This window comes from Citrus sinensis, chromosome 9 (genome assembly GCF_022201045.2).
Source record: "Citrus sinensis cultivar Valencia sweet orange chromosome 9, DVS_A1.0, whole genome shotgun sequence".
NCBI lineage: Eukaryota > Viridiplantae > Streptophyta > Magnoliopsida > Sapindales > Rutaceae > Citrus > Citrus sinensis.
The window spans coordinates 5122206-5133812 of NC_068564.1; the positions used below are offsets into that span (position 1 = coordinate 5122206).

The window sequence follows — 11607 nt, forward strand, 5'->3', positions numbered from 1 at the left end:
GTGAATTAAATGGACGAAAACATAAAGTTCTTGACGAAATGGATTAATTCCCAATTAATGCCCTTTGCCAGTTTGGTGGATCATCTATAACTCTGTGACGTAAGTGTGTTTGTAGGTTTGAAGGCCCCGCTTTTTATATTATAACACTCCAGTTTGAAATATGTCAATTTAATACCTAAATTACCTCTAAAAAAAAGAATTTCTGCCAACATATTCATATACACAATTTTTTACCCCCAAATTGAAAGATGTCATTTTCTTTTAGCATAGGAAGTTACACGATTATCTCGGGAAATTAGGTAACGAGTTCCGTGATGAGTTTTTTCTCTGGAAATTTGTCACGGAGATCGACTAAAGACAAGTTGATAACATCTGACTCCTTGACGTTCTCTCCAATTTAATTTTTTTTTTATATTGCATGTCCTTTCTAAGCTGGAGAGCGATGACTGAAAGGAGACAAACAATCTAGCTTAAAAAATTTTAACAAGGTACGTCAAACACGTGGGTTAATGAAGACGTAGCCAAATTATACATAAGTACTCCAAAACTCTTAATTCCTGGACTTGAAAAAACTTTTACAGAAATGATGCCTTCATGCAAGTGCATTCTTCCGCTAGTTTCAGTTCTTCTGTTATCAGCTTCGGGGACAACTTCTATTTCAATTTTAAATAATTTTATCAAATGCCTCACAGCTAACTCGGAGGTTTACATTCCTTTTTCAAATTTCTACACTCCAAACAACCCTTCATTTTTGTCAGTCCTTGAATCTTCTGCCCAAAACCTGAGGTATTTGGTGCCTTCAATGCCAAAGCCTGAGTTTATATTCACTCCATTGACCGAATCCCATCTCCAAGCAGCTGTTATTTGCTCCAGGCATCTAAGGATTCATCTAAGAGCTCGCAGCGGAGGCCACGATTATGAGGGCGTTTCTTATGTATCACAAATTGAAACACCTTTCTTTCTTTTAGACCTTGCCAAGCTTAGATCCATTGAAGTTGATATTAACAATAAAACCGCTTGGGTTCAGGCTGGTGCCACAATTGGTGAACTGTATTACAGAATTTCGGAAAAAAGCAATATTCATGGCTTTGCTGCCGGTCTTTGCCCAAGTGTAGGCATTGGAGGGCACATCACAGGAGGGGGCTATGGTACCATGATGAGAAAATATGGCCTTGCTGCTGATAACGTTGTTGATGCAAGAATTGTTGACGCTCGCGGCAGGATTCTTGACAGAGAAGCCATGGGGGAAGATTTATTTTGGGCTATTCGAGGCGGTGGAGGAGGTAGCTTTGGAATCATTCTTGCCTGGAAGGTAAAACTAGTTCCTGTGCCAGCAACTGTGACAGTTTTTACAGTTAGCAAGACCCTGGAACAAGGTGCCACAGAGATTCTTTACAAATGGCAACAAGTTGCGGATAATCTTGATGAGCATTTGTTCATTAGAGTCATCATAAAATTGGCAAACACAGGGCCAAAAGGGAAAAGAACTGTCACAACTTCATATAATGCCCTGTTTCTTGGTGATGCAGAGAGGCTTCTCCAGGTAATGCATAAGAAGTTTCCTGAATTGGGTTTAACACGAAATGATTGCATTGAGAAAAGCTGGATCAAGTCAGTGCTTTACATTGCTGGATACCCAAATTACACAGAACCTGAAATTCTACTTGAAGAAAGGTCTTTGTTCAAGAGCTATTTCAAAGCCAAATCAGACTTTGTTAAAGAGCCTATTGCTGAAACTGTGCTTGAAGGGCTATGGGAAATGTTATTGGAAGGACATGATCCAGAGATGATTTGGAATCCTTATGGTGGAATGATGAGCAAGATTTCAGAATATGAGATTCCTTTCCCTCATAGAAAAGGCAATTTATTCAAAATCCAGTACTTGACCGGCTGGAAAGATGGGGACAACAGAACTGCAACAAAGCATATTGAGGGAATTAGGAGGATATATGATTACATGGCTCCTTATGTTTCAATGTTCCCCAGAGCTGCATATGTGAATTACAGGGATCTCGATTTGGGCATGAACAAGAAATGTAACACAAGTTACATTGAGGCGGCTACTTGGGGTGTCAAGTATTTCAAAGAAAATTTCAACAGATTGGTTAGAGTTAAGATCAACGTTGATCCTGGTAACTTATTCAGGCATGAACAAAGCATTCCACCAGTTCCAGTTGGATTGGAACACTCTACTGCTTGATTGGAATTTTATTTTTGCTGTACAATTTGTATTAAATAGTACGATGTTTGCACTCTCGTATGTAGAAAACTTTTGACACGGCAATAAAGCTGGTTTCGCTTGCCTTTGCTGAATCCGCACTGGACTGCGTTTCTATTTATTTACGCAGTAATCTTGGTTTTGGTCTACTTACTACAATCTTTCTCTTAATTCATCTCATGGCACAACATGCCTAAAGACTCTTTCACCAACCATTCTTCGATCAAGTGGAGGACACCTTTTCTTGGAATATTCACAGACATTAATGAAATTGGTATTTTACTTTTTATGGCTGTAATTTTTCTATTTTTATTTTTGAGTAGTTTTATCTTGATTATTAAGTCAAGACTTCGAGTAGAAAAGCTAGTGTGCGCATGTGTGTATATGTTGAATAGGAATTTAGTGAATTATGATAAGGTTTAATAAATGTTATTGATTATAATCCACAAAAGTTTTAATAAATTTAATTGACCTTAACCCTGAGTGGATAATGAACTTGCATTCTTGTATTATATCTTTTAAGTTATCATGGAGTAAAATCCATATAAATAATCAAAATCTCAATAATTTAGAGATGTAATTTCATGGATCGTAGGAATATATACTTGTAAGATGGAATCTATGCAATTGATGCTTATCTAAGCTGTTTGTGATACTTGAATATGTGGCCGAAATTTAGTCAATAATTTTTTTTTATAATAATATTTATTTGTGATTTTTTTGAAATATAGATATATTAAAACTGATATTTAGAATGAATAGTAACATAGGGGTAAATATAATTACAAAAACATGATATTTATCATAAGACTAAGTTTAATTATGAGCATTAAATAGAGGGTGTCAATTAAGTAGCTTTTATTAGTCTAAGATTGGGCCTAATATTAATTAAAAAATTTTAATTAGTTGTTTATTTATTACATGGGTCACTATAGTACATCTTTCGGCATTTTGTGAAATAGCCTCATATTAAAGTGGTGATATTTGACCTCCCAATTTATCTCACTAGCCCTCAATTTTCTATTAATATTATTTATTCCAAAAGTTCACCAAATGAAAAATAAAAAATAATTGAAAATAAATATATTTTCTTCTGCCTCAAGCTCAAAGTAGATTAACTTTTCATTTCTCTCTGTTTTTTTAATTAATTTCACACAAAATAAAAACCAACATCATCAATAATAATGAACCCACCACTTGTTTATAACCCCCAACTTGTTTATAAAATTTAACAAAAACCCAACATTAATTGAAACTCATATATGTTTGTGGAGATGATGGATTGGTGGTGATGATGAACTTTTTATTGGTAAAGATAGGTGGTGAAGTGGTGAGGATGATGGTTATGCTAGAGAGAGGAGGGATGTGGAGGGAGAGAGAATAAAATAAAATAATAATTTTTTAAAAAAAATTTTAATAAGTATAATTCTGAAAACTTAGGGCTGGTGGGATAATTTCAACGATCAAATATCATCAATACTGAGATTAATCTAGTAATTTCAAGGATCAAATATCATCAATACTGAGATTAACCTAGCAGTTTTGTATATCATGAGATATAAGGCATTGACTTTTAAGTTAGAGCTAGAAAGCTCGTGCTCACTACAACTCAATTCTTAGTCAAGCTCTTCCTTTAATAAAATGCATGTATAAATGAGAGAAAATTAGAATTGATGTAATCTTTAGATACATATTTTTTTTTTATATATAAAAGAAAGATGAAGTTCTAAAGTCTCTGTCTCCTACATTAGAATTAGTATTTACTATACACTCATAAGTGTGAGGGAGATGATTGAGGATGGCGGACAAGACTACAATCATATTTTGTAAATTCCAATAATGGTGGTGAAAAAATTACAGTCAGTCTTCTTCGAATTTTAATTGAAAATCTGACATATTTCTGTAATCATATAGATATATACATAATTAAGAAAAAGACTTTTGCTTATTTTATTAAATTAAAAAAAAAAAAGATTTTTTTGGGCCTGTTTTACCAACAGCTTGATGACGACGATGGATTGCAGGAGATTATTTGATTGGCACACGTGAATCCTTTGAGTTATTGAACGTCATTAATGTTAAGTCCATTGATTTGGCCTAACATAAAAGGAAAATGATGTTCTCACAAAGTTGTGCACAAAGCTTTGCACAAAACGGTGAGTTTTGTGCAAAGTATGAAATATCTCTTCTGACTTCTGAGGCATGGGACACCTCACACACGCAACAAACGCACCCAGCAGTCACCTTCACGCGCCCGACTCTTTCCTTTCTCCCTCATCACAACTCTTTTTCTCTCATCTCCAAGCTGCCAGCCGCTGCAACAAGCTCAACCGCAGCAGTCCCTTTTCTCACAACATAATCGCAGTAGTGTTTCGAAGTATTTGACGACTCTTTCTCTCACATCTGTGATTCAACTCTTTAGAAGTGATTTCACAAAATAGCTTTGTATTTTTTTATTTTTTTTTACAAGAATGAAGAATGTGGTAGTGCTTTTTTTTTTTTCCTTTTTTTGGATTGTATTACTTGGTGTTGTGAACGAAATTAATTTGTTTACTAAGTTGTGTGCTTTTGCTTAATCTTTTCTGCCCACTTAGATTTAAATTTGTTGAATTTGTAATTAATCCTAGAAGTATCCTACTGAGGATTGCAACACAAAGAAGCAAATTAAAAACAAACACGAGAAGAGGAAGAAAAATAATTAATTAAACAACATAGTTGCTTTAAACACTACAAAAATTACCAAAAAAAAAAAATGCTTCACTTTAACTGACAAGCATGGCAATTTTCATCAAAGTTACAAACTCTAAATTTTTTTTTATGGCAATGGTGGGCAATAAATTTGATAAACAAACTAGAACAATTTGACCAATATACATAAATATCTAAGTTCAAGAGGCTGCAAAGTTGATGGAAGAGACAGATGGTAAAGTTGAGAACAAAAGCCGAGAACAACAACAACAAAGGCTCAGTGATGACATTATTGCTAGATTCAAGCTTTTGGAAGTTGGAGTGAAGCTTGATCACCTTGAATGACTTCTTCATAACCCACCTTCAAAACTCAACTGATGTTAACAGATCGATTCATTGGATGAGAGTACAGTTGTGTATGTGAGGGTATGAGAGCAAAGAGACTTCTTGTTGTACTGTTGGGAAATGGGGCAACTGCGTGGTGACGGAAGAAAATGGCTGCTGCGGTGGAGCTTATGCAGCAGCTGGCAGCTTGACGACGCGGGAAAGAGTCAGACGCGTGAACTTTGGGCGCGCCTGTTGCGTATGTGAGGTGCTCTTTGCACCAATAGAGACATTTTATACTTTGCACAAAACGCACCGTTTTGTGCAAAGTTTTGTGCTCTTCTTTGTGTGAATATCGGCGTTGAACATAAAAATTAAGTTAAAGGCGAGAGAGACACATGTTTTGCACGTACCTTTTGTAGGACCCACCAACGCCGCTGAGCAAAGCGAACAAATAATAATGTAATGTAATATGATGATCATGATTTGGAACATTAAAACGATGGATGGGGATATTTTTCACCACAATTTGTGTAAATCTACTTTAATTTAAAAAATATTAATTTGTGTAAAATCACCTTATTTTAAAAATATATCAACTAAAAATTTAATTATTTAAATAAAAATAAAAATTTAAACAATTAATCAATTAAATACTTGTAATGTTGTCATTTCTTTTAGGGTGTGCAAGGCTTGTGATCATATCTATATGCTTTATCATCTTGGAAATTAATTCAGGTCATATTTTATTTTTGGAATGGTTGTACTTGTAGCTTATTAAGAATTCACATTATAATTATTAGATTGATTACAGAGTATAAATTAATCATTAGAAGCAATTCTATCTTTAGGTCCAATTTGATATTGAGTTCCGCTGTAAAAAATAGTTGTAATTATGGAATAAAAATTAATAATATGTAATAAATATCACTTTTAAATAATAACTTTGACAAAATTAGTAAATATATAATATATTTTTCATCATATAAGCATAAATTACCAATCACTTTAGTAAAGTACTTTTAAAGTTACAATTATCCAACCTCTATCTCAAACAGAGCTTTAGATTTTGTATCTAATGGGTGGTGTTGTCGCTTCTAAGGTTTGTTTTACAATATTATCTTTTCTTCCCGGATGGTAGGTAAGGCAAGGAATTTTTAACTTTTAATAATTTATAATTAAGTGGATTTGTCCTATGGAGCCTAACAGAGTGGTACTCAAACAATATTATTTAGGTGGCTTAATAAGAACTTTACTGATCCCTATCTTAAAAAAAATGAATTTGTAATTAGTTTAGGTGAAGTAATTGATGGGACTTTTCTTTTCTCAAAAGGATAACCTTTCAAAACCAGTTTATAGGGAGAAAATGTAGTACAATCGAGTAGTGGCGAAATGAGAAATCAACTTTAGAAAGGGCAAATTCTAACACGAATTAAAAATAATTTGAGAGATTTCAATTATGAAAAAGGATTATTTTAAAAAAAAACATTGATGGGAGATCATGAAACAAGATCACATCTATTGATTTGTTGATTGAAAAAAGAAAGAAGATTGTAAAGTTAAAGAGTAGAATTGGATGGAAGCCAAAATAATGAATTTTGATTGGTATTTTTGAAATTCTGAAAAGTATGGAGTGGGCACGAGGCCTTTTTATGGTAACTGTAAATTCAAAACGCAGATTTTCTAATACATCGAAAAGAGAATTTCTATCACTATTATGTCAATTGAGGAAATTTCGACTTCCAACATCACCATCATAATGTCAATTGAAGAAATTTCAACAATAGCAAAATTCAATTTGATTTTTTTAGCTCTTGTTATTAATTAATTTTCTTTTTATTGCTCTCTTTTTTCAATGTTTAATTCCAAAATAATATCTCTCTCGTTGAACTCTCCTAAGGATCTGAAATTGCTTCTTCTTCTTCTTCATTTTTTTCTCATTTTTTTGGGGGTTTTAGCTTTTCTTCTGTGAGAAATTTCGTCAAACAGGTGGCAGATATGAATACATCTACGTTCTTTTTAACACAAGCCAAAGTACAAACCTCAAAAATTGATCATGCCGAAGTCCTCCCAAACGTTGTAGAAGCTGAAATGGAACATTACATTAAAGGATTAGACAGAAAAAATAAAGAGTTTGAAGATGTAAAGCTGAAGTTTTGGGATTATACCATCATAAACCAAATTATTCCAGCAAAAAAAAAAATGTTGTACATAAGTTATTGAAAGAGTTGATGGAAAAAAATGAAAAGGAAATTACGTCTTCCTCAATGTTTATGTGTTCGTTATTATTGTTATTCTTTTAAGAGGGAAAATAAACAAGGTAGTTTAATGAAAAGTATGTTTTATTACGCAAAAGAAAATGAGAAAGAAAAAAATTAATCCTAATTATTGATTGCAGAAGATGAAATGTGCAAGTAGGATTCTTAAGAGTTAAGTAAAAACTCAACTCAACACCAATCTAAATTCATATTTATGATACAAATCTGAATTCAAATGTTGAAATTCTTAGCCTTTATTTGACAAGTTGCTGTGAGATTTCCATGATTTTAATAAGTGCTAGAAAATTCATGATTTATTCAAGTTCATTAAATTATTAATTGGGTAGTGCTGAAATAAGTCTTTATTTTGTTACAGCAATTCGTGACTACATCATCAATAATGATTCATCGTAACTAGATGAATCCGCTCATATAACAAAAATTCAAAAGCCCTGACTCCTGAGTCAATAAAAAGTAATGAAATTATTGGAGAATTCAATCCTAGCCATTAATTCTGAAGCAGTAGGAATGATGAAACCCATGAATAAAGAAGATTATAATAATAGATATAAAAGCAATAATCCTGACTCTGATCATTTATATTTATGATATTAAATCAAGTTAGAATAATCACAATCATAATTACCTTGACTCTTATCTTCATTTTCAAATCTATATTGATAGTCACATTTTAAACGGTTTTCCTTGGAGACAAAAAATCACCCACGGGATTTTATCGATTTGCAAATAGAAAAGATCTTTAGACTGAAAGTGATATAATATCCATTTAATGAATGATAAAATAATTAAATAAGTAATTTGAAAAATTATGAAGATTTACAGTCAATAATTGAATATCGTTGCATCACAAGTGCAGAAATTAAATTAATTTCGAAGATCACACGCTAACAATAAAGTTTTTAAAATAATCCGATCATTTATTAAATTATTTAATATCATAGGAAAAAAATCATAAAAGACAAATTTTTGGTCAATCATGAACAGAATTTCCAAAAAGAAAATGTAATTTGAAAATCAAAAGGGGATTTCACTGTACTTAATATTGAATATTACCAGCAGTCGTCATCTTAATTATTTTCTATCGTATTAATCATCATTGCCACGCGTAGAGGTAGGAAATTTTCAATCCCAAATATCTCACGTTTCAGTTGCTCGCTTGTGAAATGGAAGAATCCCTACCAAACAATTAGGGACGGGATATTTCTACCCCTAAATCCACCCTATTTTTTAAGAAATACTTATTTCGAATCGTGTACATTTGGTGTCATTAGCATACATTGTACAAAAACTTTTGCATTAAAATTTTTCACAATGACATTGCGTTAATCAGAATGGAGAATAAGGGAAGTTTGATCTATATGTAAAAAGAAATTTATTGAAGTCAAGCTCAATTGGTAAAGAGTAGTCTTCCTAATGCTATCCTGAGTTCGAATTTTAATGAATATATGAATTAATAAAAAATAAAAAACAAAAAGCGAGAAATGACACGAGTCCCACAATCATCTCAGAGAAGAAACTGCCATAAAGTGCTGGGAGTTCATCATGGAGCCCGACAACACCTTATCTTCTGATACATTTTGCAGAATTAAAAACATGGATCATAAAAATCTTAACTTTTCGACGACTTTTTTCTCCAGTTGCATATTTTAATCCTTTTCATATTGCATCTCCTCCTAACCGTTGGATTCTCTCTTCAAATGAATCCAACGGTTTTAGGCATCATTTGCTGAACATTGCATTGCCAAGTCCAAATTTTGAAAATCCTTGCAAAGCTGGAAAGCAATGAGAGAAGGGACGCTAAGAATCAAGCTTCCCCTTGTGACTAATAAACATTGTATAAAAGGCACGTGAACTGAGTTAATGGCGACGGAGCCCAATTATAAAATGAATCAAACTAACTTTGGCAATAGAAAATGATGCCTCCAACCAAGTGCATTCTTCCGCTACTTTCAGTTCTTCTGTTATCAGCTTCAGGGACAACTTCAATTTCAATTTTAGATAATTTTATCAAATGCCTCACAGCTAACTCGGAGGTTTACATTCCTTTTTCAAATTTCTACACTCCAAACAACCCTTCATTTTTGTCAGTCCTTGAATCTTCTGCCCAAAACCTGAGGTACTTGGTGCCTTCAATGCCAAAGCCTGAGTTTATATTCACTCCATTGACCGAATCCCATCTCCAAGCAGCTGTTATTTGCTCCAGGCATCTAAGGATTCATCTAAGAGTTCGCAGCGGAGGCCACGATTATGAGGGCGTTTCTTATGTATCACAAATTGAAACACCTTTCTTTCTTTTAGACCTTGCCAAGCTTAGATCCATTGAAGTTGATATTAACAATAAAACCGCTTGGGTTCAGGCTGGTGCCACAATTGGTGAACTGTATTACAGAATTTCGGAAAAAAGCAATATTCATGGCTTTGCTGCCGGTCTTTGCCCAAGTGTGGGCATTGGAGGGCACGTCACAGGAGGGGGCTATGGTACCATGATGAGAAAATATGGCCTTGCTGCTGACAATGTTGTTGATGCAAGAATTGTTGACGCTCGCGGCAGGATTCTTGACAGAGAAGCCATGGGGGAAGATTTATTTTGGGCTATTCGAGGCGGCGGAGGAGGTAGCTTTGGAATCATTCTTGCCTGGAAGGTAAAACTAGTTCCTGTGCCAGCAACTGTGACAGTTTTTACGGTTAGCAAGACCCTGGAACAAGGTGCCACAAAGATTCTTTACAAATGGCAACAAGTTGCGGACAAGCTTGATGAGGATTTGTTCATTAGAGTCATCATAAAATTGGCAAATGCAGGGCCAAAAGGGAAAAGAACTGTAACTACTTCATACAATGCCCTGTTTCTTGGTGACTCTGAGAGGCTTCTCCAGGTAATGCATATGTGGTTCCCTGAATTGGGATTGACTCGAAACGATTGCATTGAAACAAGCTGGATCAGGTCAGTGCTTTACATTGCTGACTTTCAAAATAACACAGAACCTGAAATTCTGCTTGAAGCAGAGTTTTTATTCAAGAACTATTTCAAAGCCAAATCAGACTTTGTTAAAGAGCCAATTCCTGAAAGTGTGCTTGAAGGGCTATGGAAAATGTTATTGGAAGAAGATAATCCAGTGATGATTTGGAATCCTTATGGTGGAATGATGAGTAAGATTTCAGAATATGAAATTCCTTTTCCTCATAGAAAGGGGAACATATTCAAAATTCAGTACTTGACTCTCTGGAAAGATGGGGACCAAAAAAATGCAACAAAGCATAATGGGTGGATTAGGAGGCTATATGATTACATGGCTCCTTATGCTTCAATATTCCCCAGAGCTGCATATGTGAATTACAGGGATCTTGATTTGGGTCTCAACAAGAAATTTAACACAAGTTACACTGAGGCTAGTGCTTGGGGTATTAAGTATTTCAAAGATAATTTCAACAGATTGGTTAGAGTGAAGATCAAAGTTGATCCTGATAATATTTTCAGGCATGAACAAAGCATTCCACCTGTTCCATTTAGGTTGGAGGACACCAGTCACACCACTGCTTGATTGGAATTTTATTTTTGCTGTACAATTTGTATTAGATAATATTTTCAGGCATGAACAAAGCATTCCACCAGTTCCAAGTTTTGGACTTCCATAAAATTTTTATTATTTTAAGTGGTAGTAAAGTTAGTTTTGCTTTAGCCTTTGCTGAATCCCCCCACTGGACTATAATTTTATTTATAATATGCAGTAATCTGGGCATTTTTTTGATCAAGGAAACACACCATGTGGTTTTCAAAATGGTAATCTGGTTTTCAATTTGGGTCTCGGAAAGTTTGCTTGCGCATGCTCACTCCCATCCCAACTGCGTGAAAATTTTGTTTCATCACACCTTCAGACTCCAAACTTTCTTGAGTAAAATTCAATTTGTATTATTGGGTTTCTCATCAGGTGATTTTTATTTATTTATCCTAAGTGTGATTGCTTTACAAGTTAATATATACGATTTTGACCAACTGTTTGTTTTATATTCATTTTTAACATTGGTTTTAAGGTGTTTTTTTTTTTTTTGTTGAAGTAAACAAAATTCAGAGTAAAATACAAATTTCTTCTTCATTTCGTC

General features: G+C 33.8%; 2 protein-coding genes across 2 annotated transcripts; both read left to right on the plus strand.

Annotated features, from left to right (window-relative positions):
* Window positions 1-435: 435 nt before the first annotated feature.
* Window positions 436-2645, plus strand: LOC102617916 (berberine bridge enzyme-like 15). Its single transcript, XM_006490171.3, has one exon. It carries the CDS (start codon window positions 584-586, stop codon window positions 2198-2200), a length of 1617 nt encoding a protein of 538 aa, XP_006490234.2. The 5' UTR covers window positions 436-583; the 3' UTR covers window positions 2201-2645.
* A 6550-nt stretch (window positions 2646-9195) lies between these two features.
* Window positions 9196-11303, plus strand: LOC102618195 (berberine bridge enzyme-like 13). Its single transcript, XM_025092160.2, has one exon. The coding sequence runs from the start codon at window positions 9423-9425 to the stop codon at window positions 11046-11048; it is 1626 nt and encodes a 541-aa protein (XP_024947928.2). The 5' UTR covers window positions 9196-9422; the 3' UTR covers window positions 11049-11303.
* The last annotated feature ends 304 nt before the right edge of the window (window positions 11304-11607 follow it).

Coding starts and splice junctions, on each gene's coding strand:
- LOC102617916 (XM_006490171.3), top strand. CDS start 584: ATGATGCCTTCATGCAAGTGCATTCTTCCGCTAGTTTCAGTTCTTCTG.
- LOC102618195 (XM_025092160.2), top strand. CDS start 9,423: ATGATGCCTCCAACCAAGTGCATTCTTCCGCTACTTTCAGTTCTTCTG.